The 12,140-nt window shown below is 38.0% G+C and overlaps 1 protein-coding gene across 12 annotated transcripts in view; it reads left to right on the forward strand.

Moving 5' to 3' along the window:
* TMEM175 (transmembrane protein 175) overlaps positions 1-12,140 on the forward strand; it is a 66,369-nt gene that overhangs the window by 1,155 nt on the left and 53,074 nt on the right. For 4 of the 12 annotated variants that reach the window (XM_077136189.1, XM_077136190.1, XM_077136187.1 and 1 more), the window contains one exon: positions 6,401-6,538. The exons of 7 other annotated variants lie outside the window; for them this stretch is intronic. In XM_077136189.1, the coding sequence (XP_076992304.1) occupies positions 6,422-6,538 (117 nt within the window). In that variant the 5' untranslated portion in view covers positions 6,401-6,421. Of the gene's footprint in view, positions 1-6,400; positions 6,539-12,140 lie in introns of those variants that run through there. One more of the 12 variants, XM_077136184.1, reaches the window with a different exon arrangement.

The raw sequence follows: 12,140 nt of genomic DNA on the forward strand, positions 1-12,140 counted from the left end.
GTCACCCGTCACCTAAAGCTGCCGCTTTTCAGGTAGGAGCCGCTAACTCACAGTCCCCACCTCGCCTGCTTGGCTCATTTATGTTACCTGCTCTGATCCTATGTGCAGTTGAGGTTATAGCCCCTATTATAGAGTCTTTGTTCAGTAAATTCAAAAAGAGATTCTAAAGCTCACATCAGCATTTTAATTCTTCCAGAATTTCAAACTGTTAGAAAACTAATTTCCTAACAGGATAACATTTTATTTCTCTTTCATTAAAACATAATAATAGACTATGTACCCCCCCCAAAAAAAAAAACCATAATAAGGGTACATGGGTGATTCAATGGTAGAATGCTCACCTGCCAGGCAGGAGACCTGGTTCAATTCTTGGCCCATGTAGCCCCAAAAGTACATATAATAACAACAATAACAGTGTAATTTGTATAGTGCCTTTTTACTTAAAACATGCTTTTATGTTTTTCATTTTAATGATCCTAAAATATATAAGTATTTCCAATTTTTAGATGAAAAAACATATTTAAGTGTCATTACTGGCCAGGGTCAACAAATACTACAGCTAGAATTCACATAAAACTTGACTTTTCCAACCAGTGCATGTCTTTGGTAGTCTGTGATACAATGATTGGGAGCTCAGAAAAGAGCCCAAGGTAAGAAAAAGGTGTTTGGGTGTCCTCAGCATATAGGTGGCAGTTGACTCAGGGAGCTGAAGAGAACACCAACGGAGGCAGAATATTTTGGGAAGAAAAGATGTTTGAACCTTTAGATAGTAAAGTATATGGAGAGCAGCCAGAGAAGCAGGAAGAAAATCAGGGATGCCTCATATCATGAAGCCAAGGAAAGTGCAGGTTTCCAGGAAAAGAAAGGCAGTGAATAGTGTCAAATACTACTCATAAGTCAAGGAGAAAAAAAGAATGAAAAGTGTATGTTGCATTTAGCAATAGTGAAGTCATTGGTCAAGAACAGTTTCTGTTGGTGGTGGTGGAAACTATACCTTCCCTAAAGAGAAATAAAGAGATGATAAGATAGACTTGGTAAGCGGAGATAACTTAGGAACTTTGGCTTTGGAGAAGAGTATGCTTGCTAGAAGGGTGACATGTTGAAATGTTTTAAGATGGGTAATTCTTGGACAGGCCAAAAGCTGATGGAAGAGAGCCGGAAGAGAGGGAAAGAGTGCCAGTATAGAAGAGAGAAAATGGTGTAAGTTCCCCTAAAAGGTATGAGGGAAATGATGTCCAGAGCACAGGTTGACAGATTTACCTTAGATAAAGGAAAAACACTTTTCCATTGTAAGAAGAGGAAAAAGGAGAAATGGGTTACAATTGTGGGTAACTTTGTTGGAACACAAGTGAAGGAGCTCTCTTATTGTTTCTGTTTTCACTGTGAATTTAAAAAAGAAAATATCTGAAAGTGAGAGAAAAGGTAAGAAAACCAAGGTTTTAAGCAGTGTGGGAAAGATCCAAAATAGTTGTCGTGGGAAACCTAGTGGAATAATCCACTAAAAATCAAGGTCAAGTTTGAGGTTGGAGGCCAAGTATTTATACTGGCATGACCTAGGATCAGGTGGAGTTTTTTCAATCTTATAATTATTTTGGAAACTGGAATCTTCCAAGACCATTTCAGAAATATTTATGGAGCACCACTGTTTACCTGCACTACGTTAGATCTATAACACCATCTTCATGCAAATCTGTATCTCTAGGCCACTTTTCTCTCCTGAACTCTAGATATTTCTTCTGAGATATTTAACCTCATATATGTGTCTAAAAGTAAAATTACAGTCTTAATCCCCAAACATGTTGTGCAGTGAATTTGATAGTAAGAAATATTACCAGGAATTAAAAGGATTGTTTCATAATAATGAAGGGTAAATTAATCAAAGGACCTACTAATCCTAAACATGCACCTAATAACGAAGCTTCAGAATACATAAAATATAAAACATAGAACTACAAGGAGAAGTTGACAAATCCATGATTGTTGGAGATTTCAGTACCTCTCTCTCAATAACTGATAGGATATGCACATAGGAAATCACCAAGGGTATAGTATTAAACAGCACTTGAACCTATTTGACCTATAGACGTTTATAGAACATGCCATCTAATAATAGCAGAATACACATTTTTTTTTTAAATGTGATGAGAACATTTACCAAGATAGATCAGATATGTGCTATGACACAAGTATATTCTCTGACTGCAATGCAATTAAGTTAGCATTCAATAACAAAGCTATCTGAAACATCCTCCAATATTTGATGATTAGATAGTCACTTTAAAATGCCATGGGGCAATGGGCGGGCCACGATGGCTCATCAAGCAAGAATGCTTGCCTGCCATGTGAGAGGACCCGGGTTTGATTCCCGGTGCCTGCCCATGTAAAAAAAAAAAAAATGCCATGGGGCAAAAAGAAGAAGAAATCAAAGGGGAACTTAGAAAATACTTTGAAGTAAGTGAAAATGATAATACAACATTTCAAAATTTCGGTGTTGCCATTAGAAGAAAGTAACCTCAGCATCCATCTTAAGAAACTAGAAAAATAAGAGCAAATAAAACCCAAAGTAAGCATAATAAGGGAAATAATCAACTATCAGAGTAGAAATCAATGAAATAGAAAATAAGAGACAAAACAGGCAAAAACAAAGCTGGGTTTTGAGAAAATCAATAAAACTGAAAAATCTTTGACCGGACTGAACCAAAAAAAGAAGATAAAAATTCTCAATATCAGTAATGAGATAGATGACATCGTTATTTAAAAGGTAGAAGATAGTCACAACATTATGAGCAGCTTTATGCTAATTCAACAACCTTAGCCTAAATGAACACACTTTGTGAGAGACACTGTACTAGGACTGCCATGATGGGTTACCACACCTAGGTAGCTTTAAACGTCCTGAAGGCCAAAAGACCAAAAGTAAGGTGTTGGTGGGGTTATGCCCTCTGCAAAACATCTAGGGGAGGATCCCCCTTGTCTTTTCCAGTTTCTGTTAGCCTCACAGATCTCTTGGCTCGTACACACATCACTTCAATCTCTGTCTCTGTCATTCTATGACCTCATCTTACCTAGTTGCATCTGCAAAGACCCTTTTTCCAAAAAAGGTCATGTTCGCAGGTACAAGAGGCTATGACTTATATTTTTTTGAAGAACACAATTTTACCTTTGACAGATACAAACAACAGAAGCTCACAAGAAAGAGCACTTTAGGGTACCTAAATAAATAAATAGCGCTATACCTATTTTAAAAATTAAATTTACACTTAACTTTTCCTCAAAGAAAACTCCACTCCTAGATGAGTTCACTGGCAATTCTACCAAATATTTAAGGAAGAAATAGTACCAATTCTACAAAAACCCTTACAGAAAATTGAAGGAAGGCAGTATTTATTTCCATGGGGTCAGTGGTTATGTCTCCTCTTCCATTTCTGATCTTATTTATTTGCAACCTCTCTCTTCTTTTTGTCAGTCTTGCTAAGGGTCCATCAGTCTTATTGATTTTCTCATAGAACCACCTTCTGGTTTTATTGATTTTCTCAATTGTTTTCATGTTCTCAGTTTAATTTACTTCTGCTCTAATCTTCATTATTTCTTTCCTTTTGCTTGCTTTGGGGGTTAGTTTGCTGTTCTTTCTCTACTTCTTCCAAGTGAACATTTAATTCCTCAATTTTTGCCCTTCTTTTTTGATATAGGCATCTAGGGCAATAAATTTCCCTCTTAACACTGCCTTTGCTGCATCCCATAAGTTTTGATATGTTGTGCTTTCATTTTCATTTGCCTCAAGATATTTACCGATTTCTCTTGTAATTTCTTCCTTAACCCACTGGTTGTTTAAGAGTGTGTTGTAGAGCCTCCACATATTTGTGAACTTTTTGGCACTCTGCCTATTATTGATTTCTAACTTCATTCCTTTATGATCTGAGTAAGGGTTCTGTATGATTTCAGTCTTTTTAAATTTATTGGGACTTGCTTTGTGACCCAGCATATGGTCTATCCTTGAGAATGATCCATGAGCACTTGAGAAAAACGTGTATCCTAATGTTGTGGGGTGTAAGGTTCCTGAAATGTCTGTTAAGTCTGGCTCATTTACTATACCATTCAAATTCTCTGTTTCTTTATTGATCCTCTGTCTAGATGTTTTGTCCATTGATGAGAGTGTGGAATTGAAGTCTCCTACTATTACGGTAGATGTGTCTATTTCTCTCTTCAGTGTTTTCAGTGTTGGCCTCATGTATTTTGGAGCATTCTGGCTCAGTGGATAAATATTTGTGATTGTTATGTCTTCTTGTTGAATTGTTCCTTTTATTAATACATAGTGTCCTTTGTCTCTTTTAGCTGTCTTACATTTGAAGTCTAATTTGTTGGATATTAGTATAACTACTCCTGCTCTTTTCTGATTGTTATTTACATGAAATATCTTTTCCCAACCTTTCACTTTCAACCTATGTTTATCCTTGGATCTAAGATGTGTTTCCTGTAGACATCATGTAGATGGGTCCTGTTTTTTGATCCATTCTGCTAGTCTGTGTCTTTTGATTGGGGAGTTTAATCCATTAACATTTAGTGTTATTACTGTACGGGTAGTACCTTCTTCTACCATTTTGCCTTTTGGATTTTATATGTCATATCTAATTTTTCTTCTTTTTACCTTTACTGATAGTCTTCCTTTCTATACTCTTCTCCATCCCTCTCTCTCCTGTCTTTTCTTATCTGTCTCTAGTGCTCCCTTTAGTATTTCTTGCAGAGCCGGTCTCTTGGTCACAAATTCTCTCAGTGATCTTTTGTCTGAAAATGTTTTAATTTCTTCCTCATTTTTAAGGAATATTTTGCTGGATATTGAATTCTTGGTTGGCAGTTTTTCTCTTTTAGTAATTTAAATATGTCATCCCACTGTCTTCTCGCCGCCATGGTGTCTGCTGAGAAATCTGCGCATAGTCTTATTGGGCTTCCCTTGTATGTGATGGATTGCTTTTTTCTCTTGCTGCTTTCAAGAGTCTCTGTTTCTCTTTCTCTTTGACCTTTGATATTCTGATTATTAAATGTCTTGGAGTACATCTGTTTGGATCTGTTCTCTTTGGGGTACGCTGCACTTCTTGAATCTGTAGTTTGAAGTCTTTCATAAGAATTGGGAAATTTTCAATGATAATTTCCTCCATTAGTTTTTCTCCTCCTTTTCCCTTCTCTTCTCTTTCTGGGACACCCCCAACACACATATATTCGTGAGCTTCATGTCATTCAATTCCCTGAGTCCCTGCTCATATTTTTCCATTTTTTCCCCTATATTTTCTTTTTCTTGTCGGATTTCAGATGTTCCGTCTTCCAGTTCACTAATCCTATGTTCTGCCTCTCGAAATCTACCATTGTAGGTTTCCATTGTTTTTTTTTTCATCTCTTCTACCATGCTTTTTCATTCCCATAAGTTCTGTGATTTGATTTTTCAGACTTTTAATTTCTCCTTTTTGTTAATTCCTTGCCTTCTTTATATCCTCCCTCAATTCATTGATTTGGTTTTTGATGAGGTTTTCCATGTCTGTTTGTATATTCTGAATTAATTGTTTCAGCTCCTGTATCTCTTTCGAATTGTTGGTTTGTTCCTTTGACTGGGCCATATCTTCAGTTTTTCTAGTGTGATTTGTTATTTTTTGATGGCATCTAGGCCTTTAATTACCTTAATTAGTTTATTCTGGAGATTGCTTTCACTTCTTTCACCTAGGGTTTTCTTGTTGGATGAATTTGTTGTCTGTCTGTTTTTTGATATTCCGTTCAGCTTTATCTGGACCTCTAGCTTAGGTTTTGTTTAACAGGAGAATTTTTCATTGTTTTCTTGTTTCTTGCCCAGCTTGTGTGGTGCCTTTTCCCCCTCCCCTTAGGAGGGTCTACTTAGATATTATAGACCCCAGCCAGATTTTCCCAGACTAAACTGACCTCCTATCAGGAGGAAAGAGTCACCTGCATCGGTTTTCCCTGAGGGTGAGATCCAGCAGTTTGAAAGACTTTCCTGTGAAGTCTCTGGACTTTGTTTTTCTTATCCTGCCCAGTATGTGGTGCTTCTCTGCCTGCAAGTCCCACCAGCGTAAGATGATGTGGTACCTTTAACTTTGGAGGACTCTCCCTGCTGGGGGCGTGGTGGAGACAGAGGAGAGGTTGTAGGCTGGCTTTAATGACTTCAAATTTCCAAATCCTGGTGTCTGAATTCCTTGAGCCAGGGATTCCACCTGAGTTGAGCCTCACCCCTCCCCTGGGGAAGGCACAGGATCCAGACAAGCCCTCAAATGAGCCTGTTTCTGCCTATACCTGGGGCAGTTGCAGCCTGAAAAATCCTGCCGCTGTATCCAAAGGCAGTCAAGCCTTTGTAGAAACAGCCACAAAAACCTCTGTTTCTTTTTTTTTCTTTTTCCATCAGCCCTGCCCCCTTGGCACCGGGATGAAAATCAGCGACCTCCTCTTTGACCAAGTTCACCTGAGCTGGAGGCCTATTTTTAATAGAATTTGTGAATTAACTCCACACTTGAAGCTTAGTTGCGCTCAGCCTCTGCTGCTGGTAAAGTCTCTTTCCTTTCCCCTGTGGGAAGCAGCCAGTGGGGGAGGGGCGCCGGCTGCCACAGCTTGGGGAACTCATGGTTCTATGAGGGCTGGCAGCTGGTCCAGCTGGTCCAGACTGGGGTACGCTGTGTGTCCGGTCCAGACTGGTGTACGCTCTGTGTCTGGTCACTGAAGTGGCCCCGGGAGCTGTTTTGTACTGTTTCTGGTTATTTATTAGCTGTTCTGGAGGACAAACTAAATCCCGCACCTTTCTAAGCTGACATCTTTGCCGTCTCTTGGGAATATTTATTTCCCAACACATCCTAAAAAGACAAAATTATTCTGAACCAAAGCTAGATAAAGACATTTCAAGCAAAGAAAGTTACAGACTAGTATTCCTTATGAACGATGTATAAACATGCTTTCAAAACATTTTAACAAATTAAATCCAACATTTTGTAAAAAGGATAATGCATCACAACTAAGTGCGGTTTGTCCCAGGAATTCAAAGTTGGCTTAACGTTTGAGTTCATTTATCATCTCTCCTAGGTTATTTGCAAATTCTTTGGGGTTTTCAATATATAGAAGGATGTCATTCAATATAGATGCCTTTTATTTCTTTTCGTTTTTCATTTTTTTTCCCTAATTGTTCTAAGTCTCCAGGTACAATGTTGAATAACATAACGTGGTAGTCTGGAAATGAGATTACACTCTCCAGGGATTGCTGTTGTTTCTTGTGGAGGCCTACAGTAATCCCTTTGTTTAGTGCCTTTTGCTGTTTTTTGCAAAAACAATATTCCGTGTCATGTGTGGTCACTGAAGTCTCTCCTTTTTCTCTAGTCACCCATATTCATACAGAGATGCATTTTGTACCGTCAGCCAGTAATCATACAGAGATCCCTCTCCTACCCACAGTCAGCCAGTAATCATACAGAGATCCCTTTCGTACCCAGTCATCCAGTAATCTTACAGAGATCCCTTTCCTACCACAGAGATCCCTTATGTGCCCAAATCCAGTAAGAAAGGATTAAAAGTTTCTTTTTCTTTAAATTTCTACGAACACCACCACCCAGGAAGCCATTCAACCTGATGTAGTTGAAATAATGGCCAGACCTTCAGTGACCCACCAGGCAGATCAAAATTCACAACTCCAATTTTGGGAGGAAAAAATTCTTATTTCCTAGCCTGGCACCGGCAACCATGCCAGAAATGTGGATTGCCATCCCCATGGCTGCCCACCACAAAATGCCTGTATTTGCTAGCCTCTTTCACCTGCACACTCCTGGATGTAAACCATGTTTGATAGACTCCAGGGTTCTAAAATAGTTAAATCTGACAATTCTTGCCAGTTAAATAGTTGTTTCAGTGGGTTCTGGCTCTTTCTATTCTGTTATCTGCTGTGATTTCACTATCGGGTGGAGTGACTTAACAAAGGTACAGTTAATTCAGTAAGGAAAATACAGTCTTTTCAAAAATGATTCTTATAAATACTGTATATTTATATGTAAGCAAAATGAACTTCTGCCAATATCTTGTGCCATATATGAAAATTAATTAAAAAAATGGATCATAGATCTAAATGTAAGATCTGAACGTATAAAAAGTCTATAAGAAAAGAAAAAAAAACCTCGGACAATTTCTATGACATTTTTAGATACGGAGCGAAAAGCACAATCCATAAAAGGAAAACATATGTAAATTGAACTTCATCAAAATTAGGAATGTCTACTCTTCAAAATACACTGTTAAGAAAATGAAAAATCAGCACATACTGGGAAAAAAATAGTTGCAGATCACATATCTAACAAAGAAATTGTATGCAGAATATATAAAGAACTCTCAAATGCTAAGACATTAATCATTAGGAAATGCAAATTAATGAAGATATCATTACATAGTATTTAGAATATCTAAAATGAAAAAGACTGAACATACCAAATATTCATGAGAATGAAGCAACTGGGACTGTCATACACTAAGTTTGACAATTTCTTGAAAAGTTAAGCATGTAGCTACCATCTGACCCAGCCATTATGCTCCAACATATTTAATCAAAAGAAAGGAATGCATATATACATGCAAATACTGTGCACAAATGTTCATAGCAGCTCAACAAATACACATTTTATTTCTACACAGTGAAATACTACTTAACAATAGACAGGAATCCAACTGTTGATACCCACAAGAGCATGGATGACTCTCAGTTATGCTAAGTGAAAGAAGTCAGACCAAAAAAGAGGAAATGTTATATACCATTTATGTATTTTAAATCCTAGAGTAATACTCCATTGTGTGTATGTGCCACATTTTATATATCAGTTTATCTGTAATGGACACTTTCAGTTGTTTCTACTTTTCGGCTACTGTGAATAATGAAGCTATGAGTGGTGATATAGAAATATTTAAGATTGTGTTTTCATTTTCTTTGGGTATATTCCTAGAAGTGGAACTGACAGACCTATGGTAATTCTCTTAAATTTTTCAGAATGGTCGTATTCTTTCCACAGTGGTTGCAATATATTTTATATTCCCACCAACAGTGCATTAGAGGTCCAGTTTCTTCTCATTGTCTACAACACTTGCTTTCCCTTTTATTTTTCATCAAAAGCAGTTCTCCTGGGTGTAAAGTGTTATCATATTATGGTTTTGATTTGCATTTCCCTGGTAGGTAATGATATTGAGCATCTTTTCATATGCTTATTGACCATCTGCGTATCTCCTTCAAAAAATGTTCAAGTTCTTTGTCCATATTCTAAATGGTTGTTTTCCTTTTTGTTGTTTGTTGTAAACATTTTTTTTAATATATATATTGTGGATATTAAGCCCCTATCTGATATATGGTTTGCAACTATTTTCTCCCTTTCTGTAGGTTGTCTTTTCACTTTCTTGGTAATGCCCTCTGATGCACAAAAGGTTTTAATTTTTGGTGAAATTGAATTTATGGATCGTTTCTTCTGTTGTTTATGGTTTTTGTGTCATGAATGAATGAATCTAAGAATTCATTGCCTAATGCAAGATCCTAATGATATTTCCTTATGTTTTCTCCCAAAAATTTTAGAATTTTATTTCTTATGTTGAGGTCATTGGTCCATTTTGACTTAATTTTTGTATATGGTGTGAGGTAGGAGTCCAACTTCATTCTTTGCATGTGGATATCCTGTTATCCCAGCACCATTTGTTGAAAAGTTTATTCTTTATCCACTTAGTGGACTTAGCACCCTTATGAAAAATCAGTAGATCATGCAGTTCCTCAGGAAGCTAATTATAGAACTGCCATATGATCTGGCATTCCCACTACAAGTTATATATTCAGAAGAGCTGAAAACTGGGTCAAGAGCACACATTTATACATTGATATTCATAGCAGCATTATTCACAGTGGCCCAAAGATGGAAACAACCCAAATGTCCACCAGTTGATATATGAATAAACAAAATGTAGTATATACATATGGTGGAATATTCAGCTGTAAGAAGAAATGAAGTCCTGATGCATGCGACAACATAAATGAACCTTGAGGACATTGTGTTGAATGAAGCCAGACGCGGGACAAATATTGTATTTCTTACTACTAGGAATAAAATACAATGAAAAAACTCATGAGTTAATGTCTAGAATATAAGTTATCAGAAGACAGAATGAGGGTAGAGGATGATGAGCTAATGCCTACTTTGTGCAGAATTTTTAATAAGGTTAATTGTAAATATTTGATCATGGTAGCACATTATTGCGAGTGTAATTAACAGCACTGAATTTTGTGTGTTATTGTGGTTGAAAGGGGAAGTTTAGGGTCGTATATGTCACTAAAAGGAAAGTTAAAGGATGAAACATGGATTTGTATAACATAATGAACCCTGTTGTGGATAGTGCAGGTGGTTTATAGTACAAATATGAGAATGTTCTTCCATGAACTAGAACAAATGTACTATGTCACTATTTGAAGGTGTTAATGATAGGGTGGTGTGCTGGTTAGAAAGTGTTGTGTACCACAGAAAAGCTGTGTCCTTTAATCCTGATTCAGTATTGTTGGGTGGAAACTTTGGATTGTTTCCATGGAGATTGACCCAGCCAGTTATGGGTGTGACCTTTTGATTAGATGAAAATATGACTCCACCCATTCAAGGTGGGTCTTGATTATTTTATTGGAGTCCTTTAAAAGGGGAAACATTTCGGAGGAAGCTTAGATGCTTTGAGTGCTGACAGAGAGCAGGTGCACGTGGGACCCAAACATTTGGAGATGCAGAAAGAAAATGCCCCTGGGGAAGCTGTTTGAAACCAGAACCAAAGAACCCAGCAGACACAGCCACATGCCTTTACAGCTGGCAGAGGTGTGTTCTGAACCAGTCAGCCTTTCTTGAGTCAGTATTTGTCTCTAGATGCCGTAGTTTGGACATTTTTATGGCCTTAGAGCTATGAACTTGCAAAAAATTCCCTTTATAAAAGCCAACTCATTTCTGGTATATTTGCATTCCAGCAGCTTTAACTAGCCAAAACAGATTTTGGTACCAGGAATGGGGTGCTGCTGCAGTTTGCAAATACGAAACATGTTGGAATGGCTTTAAAATGTGTAAGGGGAAGATTCTGGAAGAGTTTTGAGGATCTTGATAGAGAAGGCATAGAATGCTTTGAAGAGACTGTTGGTAGAAATGTGGACTCTAAAGATACCTCTAATGAGGCTTTAGACAGAATGGAGGAATGTGTCATTGCAACCTGGAAGAAAGGTGATCCTTGTTTTAAAATGGCAGATAATTTGGCCAAATTTAGTACCCCTGTTCCATGGAAGTTAGAATTTAAAGGTGACTACCCAAGATACTTAGCTGAGGAAATTTCCAAACTAATAGGTGGAAAATGCAGCCTGGCTACTCCTTGCAGCTTATAGTAAAATTTGATCGGAAAAAAGCTGAGAGTAGAATTCTTGAGTACAAAGAAACCAGAAATTGATGATCTGGAAAATCCTGGGCTTCCAGAAAAGGAGACCCCAGAGAATAGGGCCCCACATAAGGATTTAACCAAACATGGAGCCAGTCAGCCATTTCAGAAAATGCCAGGATTGGGTATACAGTTACCTGAAAGGATTTGTGAAAAATCATTTTGTCTTATGGGTATGATCCCATAGAAAACCAACAAGAGTATCGTGGAATCTTTTAAACAGAACCACTTCCAGTCTGGACTAAAATGTACAGAAAAGGGGCAAATTTAAAGAAAAATGACTTTAGTGGCAAAACCATGGGAGCTAAGGTCTGAATCCAAGAAACCTCAGGCCAGGAGAGTGGGCCCACCAATGCACTTTAAGAGACTGAGTTTGCTCCACAGGCAGAGGGCAGGCCTTCTGCTTTGTTGTTCAGGAAGAGTTTGGGTGCCTCAGGCCTCAGAGAGGGTGGTGCACATAAAACAGGGATTCGGAGGAGCCTGGCCATTGCCCCATTGTTCCTGAGGGGTTGAGCAGGTGCCCCGGAGGTGGCAGAGAGACCGGGTGTTGCTCCAGTGTTTGGAGAAGGTGGAGCCAAGCAAAAGGTGATCTCCCAATGATCCCCAATGTTGCAACCCTCAGCCCAGCATTTGCAGAGAGCAAGTGTGCTCCATAGGCCCTTGGGAAGAGTGGATCTGCCACTTTCTAA

This window comes from Tamandua tetradactyla, chromosome 19 (assembly GCF_023851605.1).
Source record: "Tamandua tetradactyla isolate mTamTet1 chromosome 19, mTamTet1.pri, whole genome shotgun sequence".
In the NCBI taxonomy this organism is placed as follows: Eukaryota; Metazoa; Chordata; class Mammalia; order Pilosa; family Myrmecophagidae; genus Tamandua; species Tamandua tetradactyla.